The sequence below is a fragment of the Nipponia nippon genome, unplaced genomic scaffold (genome assembly GCF_047370975.1).
Source record: "Nipponia nippon isolate SJK-2023a ecotype South Korea unplaced genomic scaffold, ASM4737097v1 scaffold_1, whole genome shotgun sequence".
In the NCBI taxonomy this organism is placed as follows: Eukaryota; Metazoa; Chordata; class Aves; order Pelecaniformes; family Threskiornithidae; genus Nipponia; species Nipponia nippon.
This window is the reverse complement of record NW_028262290.1, coordinates 113327253-113345623: the sequence shown is the minus strand read 5'-3', so window position 1 is coordinate 113345623 and position 18371 is coordinate 113327253. Positions and strand designations below refer to the sequence as shown.

General features: G+C 42.7%; 1 protein-coding gene across 4 annotated transcripts; it reads left to right on the top strand.

Moving 5' to 3' along the window:
• Positions 1-361: 361 nt before the first annotated feature.
• KBTBD2 (kelch repeat and BTB domain containing 2) lies at positions 362-15434 on the top strand. 4 transcript variants are annotated; one of them, XM_087767508.1, is made up of 4 exons: positions 362-455; positions 8786-9309; positions 12109-12274; positions 12719-15434. In XM_087767508.1, the coding sequence occupies exons 2-4, from the start codon at positions 9140-9142 to the stop codon at positions 14252-14254; spliced, it is 1872 nt and encodes a 623-aa protein (XP_087623634.1). In that variant the 5' UTR covers positions 362-455; positions 8786-9139; the 3' UTR covers positions 14255-15434. The 4 variants fall into 4 exon arrangements, with proteins under 4 accessions (XP_087623634.1, XP_087623624.1, XP_087623628.1 ...); XM_087767498.1 differs by lacking the exon at positions 362-455 and adding an exon at positions 1385-1623; XM_087767502.1 differs by lacking the exon at positions 362-455 and adding an exon at positions 1901-2006.
• The last annotated feature ends 2937 nt before the right edge of the window (positions 15435-18371 follow it).

Sequence of the window (18371 nt, the reverse complement as noted above, 5' to 3'; positions counted from 1 at the left end):
ACCCATCTTCTGCTTAAAGCTACTGTTAAAGACACTTTTTGTAGGAAGAAAAAAGTAATAAGGCAAGGCAAAGTTTACATTTGATTAGAAAGTTTATCAGTTTCTTAGTATTGAGTAGAGGGAGCAATGCTCTTCCATCCTAACACAGCTAAGTGGACTGACCCACGTAATGTTCTTTCCGTATAATAAGGGAAGCATTTATTCCAGTTGATTACATTATTCTGGTTAATTAATTTCATTAATGTAGTTAATATAACACAAATTTATGAAATTTATGTCATCAGCATAACAGAAGTTTATGAAACGTGAGGTTATAATTTGACTCTGCCCTGGATCTTTACAGGAGATGAGAATCTGAGCGGCCGCTTCATAGCTTCACATCTCTGAACGAGGGAGCAGCCGTACTGGGAGAGACGGCGAGAGAAGCAAGCACGACGAATGCACTACGCGCGGGGGTGAGTGACTCGAGAAAACCAAAGAGGTGCAGCTGCTTGGAGACTGTTTGTATTTCTAGGCTGGGAAAATCCTGTAGTTTCTGTTTTTGTTTTTTTTTTTTCTTTCTGTAATGTTCAGATTAAATTTGTCCTTTGCCTTAAGACACAAATTATAAAATGCCTGGGAAGGATTACTGATCGCGTTGCTCACAGACTTCTGACGTCAAAGCTTTTCTTTTCCACTGACGGCAGCTCTAGGCACTTGGTGCGCAGGCCACTTGTGTGACTTGTCTGGGATGTTTTAAATCTTTAACCCCCGCATTCATCAGATTAAGCTTTCATCTTGTTTTAAGTTAAATTCCTAGTCTTTCTCCTGGTGGATGGACCCAAAGGGAAATTTAAAAAAAAAAAAAAACAAAACAACAAAACAAACCAGTCCCTAGCTTTTAAAAAGTTGCCTCTCCTCAGGATTTTCCTTTCCCTCGGACCAGACTTCGGACTCCTCCCGCCTCGCTCTCCCCTGTTGCTTCCCTGCCGCGGCCGGCTCCAGGCCCCACAAGCCTCGGGCGGCGTTTGCTCAGGGGCCAGGCAAACCTCGCCTCTGAGGCGCCCGCGTTTTGGCTGAGGGACCTCTCCGCTGCCCGGTGCCTCAGCCCGCGGGAGGGCCTCGGGCGGGGAAAGGAGGCGCTGGGGAGAGGAGAGGGACGAGGCCGGGCCGAGCGGCGCCCCTCAGCCGCTCCCCCCAGCAGAGGGCGCTGCGGGCGCGCGGCCGCCCCGCCCACGCATGCGCCGTCGGAAGGGGCGGAGCGGCCGCCCCGCCCTGGGCGCCGGGCGTAGGCGGGGGAAGCTCGGGGGAGTGGAACAGGAAACGGGGGCGGGGCGGGGCGCCGGGGGCGGGGCGGGGCGAGGCAACGGGGGCGGGGCCCGCCCCTTCCCGTCCCGTCCGAGCAGGCGCGGGAGCGGCGGGCAGGCGCGGCGGCGCGCGGCGCGTCCTAACGGCCGCCGAGCGGCGGTGATGCTGCGGGGGGTGAGGAGGCGGAGGGCAGCGCGCCTGCGCGCCTAGTGGCCGCCGCCTCCGCAGCCCGGGCGAGACCGGATCCTCCTCCTCCCCCGCTTCCCCGGCCCCCTCGCCCCCGGCCGCCCGCCCGCGCTTGGGACGCTGAGGCAGAAGAGGAAGCGGCGGTCGGAGGTTTGTCACGGGGGATGGAGAGGGGATGGCGGCGGCTCTCCCGCGCTCGCGTCCCGCTGCGCCGTGAGGCGGCGGCCACCCTCGTCTGGCGCGGCCGTCGGGCCGTTTCCCGTCTCCTCGGCGGCGGCGCGGCGGGGCCGGAGCGGGGGTAGGCCGCCCCTCGCTGCGAGGGGTCCTGGGCCCCGGCGGCGGGCGGCGCTCCCGCGGCGGGGAGGCCCGCGGGGGGCTCTGCGGCAGCCCGCCGCTCCCCCCCCCCGCCTGGGTGCGGCTCCCGCCCGCCCCTTCCGCGACCTGCGGCCGCTCCCGCCCAGCAGCTGCGGCTCCCGGGCCCGCTGGACAGCGGCGGAGACCCGCGGCGGAGGCAGCCCGAGGAGGAAGGCGAGGTGGCTGCTGGGGCAGGCTCCGCGCCCTTGGCCAGGGCCGGCTCCGGGCGCGGCGGAGCTCGGGGGAGCCGGGAGGAGGAGCGGGGAGGGCAGCGCGCCGGGCGCTCAGCCGTGCGGGGCCGCCCCTGGCCCCCGGAGCGCGGCGGGGCTCGCGTAGCAGGAAGGTGCCCCCTTCCTTGGGGCTGGCGGGGGGCTCCTCAGGGAAGCGGGAAAGGAATTGAAGCGACGGAGGGACGGGACGGCGCACCTGGGTCTCAGGAAGAGGAAAAATACGTGTTTCCTTCCTCTCCAGTACCGTGTCGCCGGGCCCCGCAAGCAGGAGGGGACCGTAAGCTCAGGCCTGTAATGAGGTGGGCAGCAGGGCTTCCAGCGGTCAGTGCTCCTCTTCAGCCGAGCAGGCTGGGATGTTTGCAACTTCAGTGTTTGGTGTTTTTTTTAAGAGATGCTTGAAGGGGCAGACGCGATGAAGTCTTTTGGGAGAACAGCACTGTAGTGGCATTGCCGTTTCTTGTAATTGCCCACCTTTCCTGGCTGATATGCTTAGTTGTGTTTGTATATATAGTATTAGTATCTACAGCGACCAAGGGTGGGCTTCAGTGTTTATATGTGGATTTGAAGAGTCAGATTTCTTAGTGAACTTTTATAGACTAAATATATGCATAGTATAGCTTTGAAGTTAGCTGTCTGCACGCCTAAGATTTTTCTAGTATTTACTATTATTTCTCTTATGAACGGGATAGATACCTGCTGCTTTTGAAATAACTTTAATTATGATGTAGAAATGGATTTGTGTTGTAGTTAGCATCTGCGTTTTCAGAGGTTTCCTTGCAAAGCCACAGCTTGGCTTTCTACATTATTTTGTGATCATAGTGGACCTGAAAGGCTGTGTGCTGTTTTGAGCTCACCCAGGGCTGTATCTACATGAATTTTGTTAAGATGACGTATTTAGGAGATCATTAAAATACATGATCAACTTAGTTCAGTTTCTCAGAAATGTACCAGGAGAAATAGGTAATTTCTAATATTTAACATACTCAGATGTGTAAATCATGTAGTCTCATGATCTGGGTGTAGGTGTCACACCTCTTTCCTAATTATTTTTGTGTGTGCAGTAAAAGGGTCCTGTTATACTTGGTGCTGTGTAACTAGCATCTTGCAGGAACAGACCAAAGCTGAAGGAAGGATGTTGCTGCTTATTTAGTATTTTTTTTACTACATTATGGACAGGTGGTGGTTGTTTGGGTTTGTTGGGGGTTTTTTTTGAGGCAGGCTTTTTTGTTTTGGTCATGTGATTATGAAATGGACCAGAATTGGTGCAAATACTAAAATTTCTCTTACTTAGTTTAGTGGCTGTTGCGTTTTGAGAATAAATTTTATATGTGTGAATAAGGTATCCATTATAAGACTTTTAACCTTTCAGGAACTAACTCACGGTTAAGCTACATTAAGAAATTAGATTAATAATTAATGTAGAAATGCTTGAATTTATAGTTGAACATCGTCATATCTCTTAGTGAATATTTAAGGGAGTGATGTATACTTGTGAACTTGAATTTAAGTTGTTAAATAAAGCAGACTAGCTTCATTAACAGACTAGAGTTCAAAGAGAAAAAAACACTTTTCCGTACATACATGATCTATGGCTGGATCTTACTGGAGACATCTATGGCCCACTTTTTTCAAAGGTTAATTTTCCAAAACAGGTCAAGTCTATCCACAAAACAGAAACGCCCTTGGGGATGGAAACTACCTGTGCTCAACGTAGAAGGCCAGTTGCCAAGTGAAGTTGTTGGTTTATCTTGTGCTGATTTTATTTCTGAGCAGGTATTTCCTTTAGAGTATAACTTCCTTTAGGAGCAGAAAAACAGGAAAGAAACTGGTAATGAGGAGCGCTTTGTGACCAAACATGTTGTTAGCATGGAGTCTGACACTTGTAGTCTCTAGCTTCTGCGTAGTTTCAGAAAGCTCACCTACTTCAAAGTTGTAACTCGCCTCCCAAGCATAATGTGTATGGAAAATACTGGTAGTTCCCAAGTGAATAGTAATTTTCAAGATGATAACATTGTAGGAATAAATCTGTCCTTGTTTTTTTGTGAAATCTCGTGTTGTTGCCTTACTGGAATCTCCTTGATGTCCTCGGGTTTCTGGACTGCAGTGCTATCAAAGACACCTTTGATGGCTTTAGAAGAGAGGAAAACTTCCAAGTCTGGAACTGCTTCATCAATTACCTATTTCTTTTTTGCTGCCAAGGATGCAAATTTGATACATGACTCAAGAATCTCGAGCTTCCAACTCCTTTTTCTTCTTTCTTTCCTATCTCTGAGATCTGTTGGCTGGGTGTATTGATTTACATAATTGATTGTAATCGCTTTTAGTACTTGTATTTCCCCTTGCTATTACTTTGTATAATCATTTTGAAACATGTTGACTTGTAACTCATCATATCTGTAATAGTAACAAAGTATTAAAGTGCCTGAGCTTTGTACTTTCATTACTAGCTGGGAGGATTGCTATCTCTGCGCTGAACGCTTGTGTAGTTTGGCTTACCGTTGTTCGCTTCTTAATTCTGACACTTTATTATGTTAAAAATAGTGAATGACTCACTTCTTTAGACGTGTTTTTACTTGTGATTTGTATGAAGCTGCCCTTGGATGGAAATAGGAATTTGATTAAAAGTGCACAAAAGTAGTATTTAAAGCTTTTTTAAAATTAGTTAAAACTAGATTAAATAAGTTGACGGTCCAGGGAAATAAGTTTTGATTGTTGCTGTTTGTTGTTGTTTTTTTTTTTTCTTCCAAACATACAGGTTTATTGAAGTGTGAATTGTAGTTAGTGAAGTTCGAATTCAAGAGGTATTTAGATGGCTGAAGATGCAGATAGGCACCTCTGGGACTTCCATAGATCTTTAAGCCTTTCCCAGAATTTTATTGGAAGTTAGGCATCTAATCTGGCAGACTTCTTCATGGGATTTTCAGAAGAACTTATTTATTTTCCTAGTATCAAAATATATAAAAAACCTGAAAGAATTTGCATGTCTATCTGTTTTGGCCTTCTTACAGTTTGGAAAAAATAAAGCAAGTTTTGTTTTGAATTAGTCCAGTTGAAGAATGATATCTGTATATCTTATACTTTTCCCTACTAATTAAATTGAAAATAGTCAATATACTTATTCCATGTTATACATTGAAGTATAGAGTTAACACTTCCGTGTGTGTAGTGCAGTATCTCTGTTTATCTATCTTTGCCTGACCTCAGAAGATAAACAGGTTCAAGGAATGCAATTAATAGCCTGTCCCATAACTCATTAACATTTGATGACTAATTTTTGGAATGGTCTCATTCAAATTTGAAGTACATGAACAAGTGTTAAAAGCCACCTCATTAAAATTACTTAAGTTAAAAGGAGTAATTACTTAAAACAAACCCCCTTATCAGCCTCTTACTTCATATTGCTCTCCAGCTTGACAGGGAGTTACGTTTGATCACCCAGTAATAATTTGGTTTAGTTTGTAATCCAGTACCGCAGTGGCCTTCCAGCAGCTACCTACCGGTCCTGTTTTAGACAGCTGACTTCCAAGAAGTTACCCAGAACAAAACGGTTGTTCCAGTGACATTGTTGAAGGGGAAAGTCTTATTCCTAGAACTTGTATTCAGGGATTATTTTTATTCTATCAGTTTCAGTTCAGGATATTAAGCTAACTTCAGCCATAGAGCCTTTCATCCATAAATCAGAAATGTTCACCGCTGTGTAGTTATGAGAACTACAGGAGGCGTAGCGCATCCGTAGACATCTTTTCCAGTTCATAGTTTTTCAGTTAGCTGAGATCTAAGAGCTGTGTGCCAACCAAGCACAGTGCGGTGAGAGAGATGTTAGGTGGGGTCTGGGGAGAACTGAGTCTCTTACAGTTCTCCTTTGGAAAGTATGTGGCTTTCAACAAGCCGATTCTTATTTCAGTGCCTCCGTTTTTCAGCCTCTAAAGTGAGGAGAGTATCTCCTTTGAAATTGTCTTGAACTCTTCAGAGAGGTGCGAGAGAAGTAGGTAGTCTTGGATGACTTTCCAGGCACAAAGTGATGTTCCTACACCAGTTATCCTAATGTTTTGAGCAGATTTACTTCGCTTGGGCAAACGACAATATAAATGATGGTAATTTTAGACCAGAAATTCAGAGATCCTTGATGTATTTATTGTTCTCCCAAGGAGTATTTAGTATGGTTCCCATACAAGGGAATGGGATGCGACTCCCGACTTTGTGACAAATGCAAAATTTTGTTCTTTAGTAAATGGTTATCATTGGCAGCAAAACACAGTATGGATGTGGAAAACAGGAATCGTGTACGTAGCATGTTCCTACGATGCGCGCCTCCTTGGAGCCCATCATGGAAATGAGAGGGTTTCAGATCAGCTGTAAACCGAGGACTCCAGCTTTGTAAATTTACAGTTCAAAGGTGGTTCACATCACATAAATGTTCTGCAACAAGACTCCTGTCATCTCCTCAATCTTTTCTGCTACCAGGGTCATACTCAAATGTTCCAGCTATTTATAGTAATTAATTTCACAGTTTCAACTTGTCTTCTGTTGGACAGGTCTGCTTTTTCACTTATTGACTGTCAGCCACATGCTGCCAAAAATGTCTTTAATCTTACTAGCAGGTGTATATCAGTTTCTCCATGGCATCCTTGACTGATTCTGTTACCTAATGACTAAAACGGTGCATATTAGTTTTGCTCTTTTTTGCAGTTTTTGAAGATTTATATGCTTTAAAATTACGTCACAATAGGAAGTTATGATATCGATGACTTCTTTTGCTACAGCTTAGTGCTACTGGTGCTCTGCCTGAACAGAGCTTAGTCCACGGGCTTGTATTGTTCTTGAAACTTTACTCCTAAGCCAGGAAAAACAATGCTGTAGAGAGACCTGGGATACCAGTAGAGCGACGAGCTATTTATTTCTGTGGGCCTAACACACTTAGGAAGTCTGTGTGTCTCTGTAGCCAGTTAAAGTTCAGTGCAAAATCTGTCAATGGATTAGGTTGCACGTTAAGCTGTTATCAGATAACCAGGACAGTGGTCAGTGATGCAGAGATAGGAAGCAAACTGATTTGGTGCAAAGAAGCTGTGACTTGAAGCAGAAGGTCATTGCTTTAGATGAGCAGTATCTTTGTATATCCTCCATATACTTGTGGTTTAGTGACTTCAGTCGTTAAATGCACCTGAAACTTGAAGGTCTGAAGTCAAGACTTATCCTAATATCTGTTATTATAGCAGATAGTAGTCTCTCCTTCTTCCTCCCCCAAATATTAACGCATTTTCTCTTTTTCTTAACTAACTGGCTTCACCTGAACAGTGGGTTTGACTGTTTTGACTGTTTTCCAGCTAAACAACCAGTGAAAACAAAGAGTTTGAGATTCCTGTTTGTGTATATTTCTTCACTGGGAAAAAAAAAAATCAGTGACACTAAATTAGTAGTAATTAAAGTGGCATTAATTAAGCATATCTGTTTCAAGTGAGTGGATGTTAAAAGACAGCTGTCTTTGAATTGTATTACAGACAGGGCCCTGTTGAAATAACAGATCTTTGATACGACTGGCAGGTATTGCTACAGCCTTCACCTTACACTAAATCGTGTATTTTTGTATGGAATTTAAAGTATGTTGTTTCAAGTAAGGTATTTCTGCATTCACCGTTCATCATCAACTATAACAGTGATGTCTTAGACATTAGACAAACATGTCCCTGGTTATTTCTTGATTTTGGAATGTGAAAGAACAGTGCAAGATTAAATAAATCTGCAAGTATTTGATAGGTGTGGTACTCTGGTGTCCTTTACGATGGTGATTTTACTGTCACAACTATCCCATTCTTAATTATGTTTCTGTGTTCACATGGAAGATAAGATAAAACCTGACTTGATTTTTAAGAGGAGGAGAAATGTCCAAACAAGAAAACAGACTTTGGTAGCCTGTGGTCATTGCTTTATAACCACTCCAAGTGTTTTGAACCCTGCTGTTCCAGCATCCCTTTGCTCCTATTATCTCCTTATTTTTCTTTTCTTCTGTCTGCAGCAGTCATGCTTAACTGGCTGTATGGAAATGACTCAGAAGGGAAAAAATGGAATGTGAAATGTTAATAGGCGAAGCCCTTCTGCACAGAGAAGATGAATCAAATGAGTGTTGAGAACATAGGTTGTTAGGATTTTTTAATCCTTAGCTCAGGTTCTGCTTGTTCTCTAGTAGAATGCTGAAGGTGAAATAAATGGGTGGTTGATGATGTTGAGAGTTGAGTTGGAAAATGATGGAATGTTGAAGAAACTGTATTTACATTTTTAGTGGTCTGGTATTGATAAGCTTTAAGTAGACAAAAACACAGAAGAAGAAAAAGTAGCTGTTTAATATGGAAATGAAAAAAATGTGGTTATCTTATCAATGGTTGAAGGAAATGCACAGGTGTGCTCAGTGGGAAAACCAGGTAATTCTTGGAAGAGGAATAAAGTCTTACTGAACCTCGTTTTAACTCTCCAGCCTTAGAAGCTGTGTTGACGAAATAAATTATCTTAATTCATGAGTCTAGGTCTTGAGGAGAATTAATGTACAAACTCTTCTGCTTTTCATTTCTCTTCGATACTTTTGTTGTTTAACTTTTTTCAACAAGAGTTTTTGTGCAAGTAATTAAGTACTAATTTAAAAATAAGTTTATTGGACAATTATTTTTAAGGGATGACTATGAAAAGCTTTTGAAAAAGTGCTAATGTGTAAATTAATTTTATTTTCCTGCTTTCAGTCACTCAAGTGCAGCCACTGATCACGAGATGGTACCACGAAATCTACCTCAGACTTTGCTTTTGCTCATTCATTTGCTGCATCACAGATCTCAACAGGAGCTCTGCAGACACTCTTGAAAGTCGCTGAACATATTGTGACATCAAGTCAAAGCATGATGACCTAATAGTAGGTCAAATTCTGAAACATTGATTCAGCAGTCCAAGATTTTTTTTTTTATCAGTATCACTTCTGAAGGCTACAGACCTCCTGCCGTTTCTTCCCTGCTTACTTCAGAAACATTCAACTGACCTTTCTCTGGCGAAAAAATCTGGACTTTTCTCTCTGGTCCTGGAAATATTAATGGAATACAGTCATGTCTACCCAGGACGAGAGGCAGATAAATACCGAGTATGCTGTATCCTTGCTGGAGCAGTTGAAATTCTTTTATGAGCAGCAGTTGCTAACTGACATAGTGTTGATTGTTGAGGGCACTGAATTCCCCTGCCATAAGATGGTTCTTGCAACATGCAGCTCCTATTTCAGGTAAGTATTCAAAGCAGGATCTGTTAATTCTAGAAAATCTATGATACCTGTTTTTGAGTGTACTATTACTTAATTGTTTAACAATAACGTATTGCAGAGAGTTTTAAAGATCAGTGAACTAAGTAAAAAGCTTAAATATCATTACTTGCCAACACCAAAAGAGTAAAATAAATTTTCCAGCAACTTGTGAGTTACTCTGGATAGGTATTGTGGTTTTTACAATAAGTGGGGGGGGGGGGGGGGAAATCACACTTGTGATGGTTCATTTTCCTTAGGGAGTTAATCAAGTCTGAATAATTAGTAAATTTCTTATTCTTCATACTTAATCTTTAAATATTTAAATCTTTTTTTTATTTCCCAAGGTAGGGTAACAAGGGATTATTGAGACTTGGCTATGGGAGTTCCATTGTCATGTTTCTTAGCTTTTGTTTCTTAGCAGAAGCCTCTGGTAAAAGTAGGGATTGCTGTGCTTTGTTTTCTGGATCATTTGGTTTTCTCTGCTCAGCAAAGAAGCCAGAAACTCTTCCCTTGCCTGAGAGTCTTGCTGCAATGCAACAGGTTTTTTTGTGTGTGGGTGGTTTGTTTTTGCCGCCCCCCCCCCCCGCCCAAGATGCTGTTGCAATTTTTAATTCAGTAACTCCTGCTTCCTGGGTGTCCCGTTTTTTGTCTTTTGAAAAGTTTTTATTAATAAAAAGATATGTTGAGTGCTACTACTTCTTGCCAATACCTTCATAGTAAGTCCTAGAAGAGGAGGCACCATGAACTTTCTGCAGTGATTAATCATTTTTTTGTTGGCAACACAGTATAATTACTCTGCCTGTCTGGAAGGAATTTTGAAGCTTGAGACTAGTCTTGGTGACATCCATGCATGTTTTACCTTTACCTGATGCATTGTGGAGGGTTTACAACTTTTCTTTCCTGTTTAATCAATGGAAGGTTTGCAAGTTCTGTTTTCTTGTTGACATGGGCTCACTATACAGAACCCTTCTAAAGTGTTTTTTGTTTTGTCTGTTTTCTTGTATAGAATATAGAGAATAACCTCTAATGCAGGCAACTATTTGAGGATTAATTTTTCACATAAGTTTTTGCTGCTGCTGGTTTTTGTGTTAATTTTTTCATCTCAGATGAGTCTATGATATTTAGCAACAAGGATTCTGTGATCACTAGATAATGATTATTGCCGTTGGTCTTCTGCAGATGACATAGTTCCAACAGTCTATAAAATAACAGCCAGTGGAAATGTGGCCAGATGTAATGTAGGTGGCTAATCATAAGGTTGGAAAGCTGTCACGAGTCCACACAGCGTGCTGCATTAGAATATGCAGTCAGATCTCTTATTCATATGTGTTTGTTTATTATTTATGGCGTGAGGTTTTGGCACTGGTTAAAAGAAGTATCAAGCTTGTGGTTTTGTCATGTTCTGTTTTTCTTCTGTGCTTTGGTTTACAAAAAGATGCTCAGCTTCCTAAATTTAACTTTATTATGAAAAATTGATAGTCCTGAAGGAGGCTGTGGGGAGGGGGGGGGGAAGAACAGAAAAGCATCTCTTAGCGTGATCCAGCCACCGTGTACAACTGCAGCCAGCTTACCTTCTGTCTTTGTGCTTGAATGCCGTGCTGCGGCAGCCCAGCTCCAGCACAGGCTGCTCAGCGGTGTGTAAGCATGCGCTAGACCCAGATTCTCTAACAGCTACCTCTTCCTTTCTGCGAAGAGGAGTCTCTGCTGGCACTCCTACTGTCTTGCTTACCTCTAAAAAGCTGCACGGCAAGTTGATACTCACTTGGGCAGTCAGTGGTCCCTCCTAAAATGCACGTTGCCCTGAGTTAAGGAGCTTAGAAGAAGACAGAGAGATGGGGATGGGGCAGGAGGGAGCGGTGGTGGGGCACTGCCTTTGTATCGGATGCTTCTTAGAATGGCTTTGCTTAGGGCATGTATCTCCGTGTCCCCTTCACCTCTCCAGCTGGAGGCAGGACTGTAGGATGCACCCACTGTCCCTTGTAACTTGTCTCGTACATGGTTTCCTAAAAAGCCCCAAATAAATATAAAGAGCCTTGAGCTGAATTTTCAATGCAACCATAACTACCAAACCTGAATTAATATAAAGCTCTTGAAATCATTGTTCCCCATTAAATTGCCTTTCTACTTTTTCAGGAAGATGCAACAGAAATACTTACGCATTTCCCTCCCTCCCCCTGCCCCGATCCAGGCTGATAGTTTTTTTCTGTCATTGATTTCTGTCTACAAACTTGATGTTTACTGCATATTATTAGGAATAGTATATAAGAAACACTTCATGGAGTGCTAGTGTTTCCTCCTTTTTCTGAGCTAACTTTCTCCTCTGCCCAGAGGAGCATGCTTTTAGATATGACTTAGCTCAGTGCAGTGCATAAATCTGCTGCTTTTGTTTTAGAATCTAAAATCTACCTGTATATGTTTCAACAGTATTTTCTGGAGGATGCTTCTTCCCTCTTATCACCTGACACAGAAAAGGTTTTAAATTTCATCATTAAAACTCTAAAATCTTTAAGAGTTCTCTGCTGATTAAGACAAAAGAGTTTGCATAAGTATAAAATATTTCTACAGAAGGCACTGATGGTACTTTTTGAATGTTCTGTACGAGTGCTTTATCTTAAATACTAGATGGTAGCTTAAGGTAAATACTAAACACCTGTAAACAGGCAACCAAAAAGACTGTTTAGCTTTTGGAGTGTAATCACTGAAGGCTTACGGGTGATAAGTGAATTTAAGATTACTGTACTTACTGTTGGTCTTTGTCTTAATACGCGTATTTCTCTGCAGAGCCATGTTCATGAGCGGGCTAAGTGAAAGTAAACAAACACACGTACACCTGAGGAATGTGGATGCAGCCACTTTACAAATTATCATAACTTATGCATACACGGGTAACTTGGCAATAAGCGACAGCACGGTAGAACAGCTTTATGAAACTGCCTGCTTCTTACAGGTAGGAATGTTTTGTTTTGAGTTTGAAATAACTGCTTCTAATCTCTGAACCATTTTTTTCATTATCTTGTTAAATAGGCTTTTCTGTTCAGTCATTTCAAAATACTCTTGCTCAGTTTGCTCAGTATAGACAGCCGTTGCTTGCCAGGTATGTTTCATGTAACCAGCCCTCCTTCCTTTATGGACACTATGGAGGGTGGAAGTAGAACAGTGCCCTTCTAATATTTAGATAATTAGTTTCTCAAGCAGACATAATCATGTGATGTACTTGATGTGTACGAATCCGTTGAGTAACTCACTGCTGTCTTTTTGTGTGTCATCTGTAGCATTCCAGGCCTAAACTCTGGTGTTCAGCACTAAATGCAGGTAGCTTTACCTGCTGCTGGTACGTGAAGGAATAGATTGTGTGCAGTAATACTGAGTGTGTTTCTTCTTTGCGTTACAGGTAGATGATGTGTTACAACGGTGTAGAGAATACTTAATCAAAAAAATCAACGCGGAAAATTGTGTGCGTCTATTAAGTTTTGCTGATCTCTTTAGCTGTGAAGAGTTAAAACAGAGCGCTAAAAGAATGGTAGAGCACAAGTTCACAGCTGTATACCACCAGGAGGCTTTCATGCAACTGTCACATGACCTACTGATAGATATTTTAAGCAGTGACAATTTAAATGTGGAGAAGGAGGAGACAGTTCGTGAAGCTGCTATGTTATGGCTGGAGTACAACACAGAATCGCGATCGCAGTATTTGTCCTCTGTTCTTAGCCAAATCCGAATCGATGCACTTTCTGAAGTCACACAGCGAGCCTGGTTTCAAGGCTTGCCACCCAACGATAAATCAGTGGTGGTGCAAGGACTGTACAAATCGATGCCCAAGTTCTTCAAGCCCAGACTTGGTATGACAAAAGAGGAGATGATGATATTCATTGAAGCTGCTGCTGAAAACCCTGGTAGTCTTTATTCTTCTGTCTGTTACAGCCCCCAGGCAGAAAAAGTTTACAAACTCTGCAACCCTCCTGCTGACTTGCATAAGGTTGGGACACTTGTAACTCCTGATAATGACATCTATATAGCAGGTGGGCAAGTTCCTCTGAAAAACATGAAAACCAATCACAGTAAAAGCAGCAAACTCCAGGCTGCCTTCAGAACTGTGAATTGCTTTTACTGGTTTGATGCACAGCAAAACACTTGGTTTCCAAAGACCCCGATGCTCTTTGTTCGTATAAAGCCATCCCTGGTCTGCTGTGAAGGATACATCTATGCAATTGGGGGCGACAGCGTTGGTGGAGAGCTCAACAGGAGAACTGTGGAGAGATACGATACTGAGAAAGATGAGTGGACCATGGTAAGCCCGTTGCCCTGCGCGTGGCAATGGAGCACAGCAGTAGCGGTTCACAACTGCATTTACGTAATGGCACACAACTTGATGTACTGTTATTTTCCCAGGTCGGATGCTTGGGTAGAAATGGCTATGCGACAAACAAGTAGATGTTTTGCTTCAGCCGCTGCTTTTGGTGATAAAATATTCTATATTGGAGGACTGCATATTGCCAGCAACTCTGGTGTAAGGCTCCCAAGCAGTACTGTTGATGGGTCTTCCGTAACTGTGGAAATCTATGATGTCAATAAAAACGAATGGAGAATGGCAGCCAACATCCCTGCCAAGCGGTACTCTGACCCATGCGTTAGAGCCGTCGTCATCTCTAATTCTTTATGCGTCTTTATACGAGAAACCCACATGAACGAGAGAGCGAAGTATGCCACCTATCAGTACGACCTGGAACTCGATCGCTGGTTTCTAAGACAACATATATCGGAACGTGTGCTGTGGGACTTGGGGAAAGACTTCCGGTGCACTGTAGGAAAGCTGTATCCATCTTGCCTTGAAGAGTCCCCGTGGAAGCCTCCAACGTATCTCTTCTCACCCGATGGAGCTGATGAATTTGAGCTGGATGGGGAGATGGTTACTTTACCACCTGTATAGCTCCCAAATTAGACCGCAACTGATTCTGTGCTCAGCTATCTTGAAATAAATGGTTGTGAAAGAACAGGTCTGGAAACAGAAATGTCAAGCCTGTCTTTCATGAGTTGTATTTTTATGCCCTACCTAACACTTGCCGCCGTTCAGTATGAATCAGTGAAACGAGCAGATACGCTTCCATAATCTGAAATACTATTATCTGATAATTGAGAAACATATATGTATATCATGAGCTTAAGCATCTGACTTGTCTAAAGAATTAATTTCTAGTTCTATGAAGTCGTGGTTCAGGAAAATTAGCTTCAGAAAAAAAGTAGTTACTGTTTCTAGGATGATGTCACAACTCTTTTGAAAGTATCTTCCAGTTATATTTGAACTACTTCTGGCTACTCTACTTAAGTTCTAGTTCTATAATTGTCAGTGTGGCCTAATTAAAGGACTGTGCTGCACTTACTTAATACTAATATCCATGTTGGTATAGTAATGCCATTAAAAGAAAAAGAAACAAATCCCATGGATCTACCTGTGGTAGGAAGGGTAGATCTTCCATTGTATGGTAACATGCAGGGCAAAGTGACTGCAGGTTCAGTCAAGCTGTATTATTTAGGTGCATGTATTCTATTTTCACTAACTTATACCTGTCTCTTTAGAATACAGGTCTTCCAAGCAGCTGGTAGTTTACCAGGTGTGGACTTAAGTTGCTGGGCTTGCAATAGGAATTGTCAGCCCTCATAGTGCGGGTCTATGTGGAGCTTTAATCGGTAAATGCCTCCACATTCTGTATTACAGTAACATTGGCTCATGTATATTACTTCCTGCTGCTGATGTATTTTTCCATTGTAAAACAAAGTTTTAGTGTGGATTAACCAGGTCTTTATTTTCTGTTAATTTAATAACAAGCATTACTGTAGTGTGATTGTGTATAGATATCCCTTAGCTATCAGGTTTTTTACTTTGGGGGGGGGAGCAAACCGTTCAGGAATATCCTGTGCTCTGCGTGCAGGGGAGCAGATGACTAGTGCTGCTCCGGCATTAATCCCAGGAACCACTAGCAGTAGCGGGGTGCCGCCAATCTAACATGAACACAGGTGCTTCATGACAAACCTTACTAGCATGTTCAGCTGCATCATGTTCTGGCACTGTATTTTGAATGACATTAATTTATTAAAAAAGACTGAATCCAGCAAGTTTGAGTGTGCTTTCTGGTTGAAGCAGGTACAGTTATGTGACACCCTCCCACCACACGCACGCTTCTAGCAAGTAGTTTGCGGAGGGCGACTTGAAATAGTTAAGCTGTGAAAAGCTTGGAGCCATGTACGTTAGTTGGCTGTGTTTACTGGCCAGTGAAAGCTGGAAATGAGGTATGGAAGTCAAACCGAGGATTAGATGGAACTTGAATCCCTCACTATGACTTTTGTAAATCAGCATTTCTCTCATCATGGGACAAATTCTGCTTTACTGAAAGTGAAGAACAGGCAGTAGGGAGGTAATGATGTAACTTTCCATCAGCCTTTAATATCAAGAGCAACTTCGTTTACTCTGTTGTGCAGAGCGTCACTGCCTTTTCCTTAATTCTGCTTCTTACTCCCATAAATACAATTACAGCTTTCAACAAAGACACCTCTACCTCTTTGTGGGTAGGTCTGAAGTAGATGTACACAGTTGTGTCTTGTACCATTATTAAAGGTTTTGACTGGAAAAGGAACTTTAGATAAACCTGCCTTACATAGAACCCTTCCTAAAGGTTTGGCATTTTATACTATGTAAGGCCTCACGGGACCCAGGATAATGATGGCTCCAAGAGGCAAGCTACTAATTTTTTTATGAAGGCGACATAACGTGTTTGCATTTACCATTACATCAACTTTTTTTTTTTTTTTTTTTTTTTTTTTCCCCCCTCAAAGGCCTGAATTGCTTAGGTAAGACGGGAGAAGTGACTCAGGGGATGCTGCTGATAGGTCTGTTGATATTGCTTTCACGTAGTCCGGGACATGCAGTTCCAAGCCTGTTCGAGGGCGTATACATTAAAAGAAAAACAGTGATACTACTTAATAATGCAATTTGGAGAATCGCGTATCTCTGGCAAAAATCTGAGTGGTATCCTAGTAACTCCAGCCTGAACGGACTGCTCAGTCCTGTGGGGCGTTCTCACTTTAGCCTGCTGTATCAGGCTGCACTAGGCTTTTGTTCTTCAACTGTAGGTCGTCTACAGCTAGCGAAGGAGCACACCGGGTTTGTTCTGTTACTGAGAACCTTCAACTTGAGTTTAAAATCTTATGCATAGTTTCTTACCAAGGGGGGAAAAAAAAAAAAGGTAAATTTGAAATAGGTGATTAAATGGCAGTGGCTGTAGGTCACAGTTGCCTCACAAAACCTGGATGAACTGTCCTCGATTTTATTTTTAAAACACAGATGGTCTACATGACTTCCTGCTAGTCTGCATTTTTAATACATTATTTTTATATTGTGTCTAGATATCAAACTTTTTATATTTTATGTGGTCTAAGATGATGTAGTACCTTATTTAAAATTGATTTACTATTAATAGTACAGTACTTAAAGACTAGTCCAGCGTTGAACAGTTCTCTAGTGACTTTGTTAAAGACATACTTACTATTAGTTCACTTACTTATACAACGAGGTGCTGCAGTCAGTATTCAAGCCCAAAGGAAAACACAGCTGGCAAATGCTATTCTCCAGTCTAAATTCTTTCCTTGCATAATTTGAAAAGGAAACTGTGCAGGCAAAGCGTTGTCATGTGCCTGGAAATGGTCACTAGCGGTACAATTAGAGACTTCTGCAGGAACAAAGACAACAGCCGAAAGCAATGCAGTTCTCATTTCATAAATAGAGCAAATATGATTAAAGCCTTTGCAGAGTTCTGAACTAGGATCTTACTGCAAAGCTTCAGCCTAATACCAGCCTATGCAACCTGTACTTGGCTTTGATGTACACTTGCATACAAGGTTCAGTGAATCAACTTTGTATGTCCTCAGGCTTTGCTTACATTTGCCAAAGTTTGCTTCTTTTCTGGTAGAACTACTTTAAGTTAGCCCTGTGTAGTTTCAGTTCCCCCTAGCTGAAGTAATAACAAGCAGCGATCTGGCTGCTACTCGTGTTTAATGCATCCACTCGGTTTTGCAGTTGTTTAAATACATACTTAATTGCAAGTTTCATTTTTGTTCTAAGGGGACCAGTCAGATCTAGGGCAGTGAATTGTGCCAAGCTTTACAGAGAACAGGATCAGATGGATAGTTAATTTTGGGGGAAAATAATATGATAAAATTCTAAAGATTATTTTTCTAAGATTTAAAGCACTGCCTGGATTAAAGCCCTGCTTTTCACAACACTTCTCATTTCACTTCTCACTTAGCTTCTGCTAAGATGTGGCGCTAGCATCTGCCGCGCTGCAGTACAGTTGACAAACACCTGTAGACAAACCTGCAGACCACTGAATTTATTAGCAGGCTGGTGTTTTTCCTCCTGTTTCCCACTTACAGCTACTTTCAAATTGGTTTCTCTTTTTGGATCTGGATTCCTACGTGAAAGGAGCTTTAATTTAGGCAGACTCTGAAGTAAGACACCCTTAAAACCAGTTTCTTTCCACGGTATGCTCAACGTTAGCCAGACAGTTCTGTTTAGTTCCACTCCAGAACTATTTAAAACATCCGCCTCCAACATTTACCACGAGCACAATTCAGCAAGGCAGAGTTCTTACTCATAGAGCTTATAGCCTGGAGGAGGAGTCCCAGCAGAGGGAGTAAAATGCAGGGATCGCTCACGATGCTGGGAGGCAGTCTATATGAAATCTGTACATCTTCACACCCCTCCCAAGTTCCAGTATGGAAGAGGTTGGTAAACAGCCTGAAGCGGCAGGTGGGAGCAAGGCCTGCGTCAGTACTGAGTGACAGAAACTTTGACACAGAAGAAAGGACCAACAGAGAAGATGGGAGAGGCGTAGAGGTGAAACAGCGTCGTAGACATCTCTCTCTGCGTCTGCTTTTCTCCTGTCCTGCTCTGAAAACGTAACAGCTCTTCTGCGGCCTGGTCTAACTTGTGAAACGAGATACCTTCGTTTCAGCACAGAAAGGGTTTAAGCATTGTACGTACACCAGTGCTG

Coding starts and splice junctions, on each gene's coding strand:
- KBTBD2 (XM_087767508.1), top strand. CDS start 9,140: ATGTCTACCCAGGACGAGAGGCAGATAAATACCGAGTATGCTGTATCC. Junction 9,310..12,108: donor ACATGCAGCTCCTATTTCAG/GTAAGTATTCAA, acceptor ATTTCTCTGCAG/AGCCATGTTCATGAGCGGGC. Junction 12,275..12,718: donor AAACTGCCTGCTTCTTACAG/GTAGGAATGTTT, acceptor TTTGCGTTACAG/GTAGATGATGTGTTACAACG.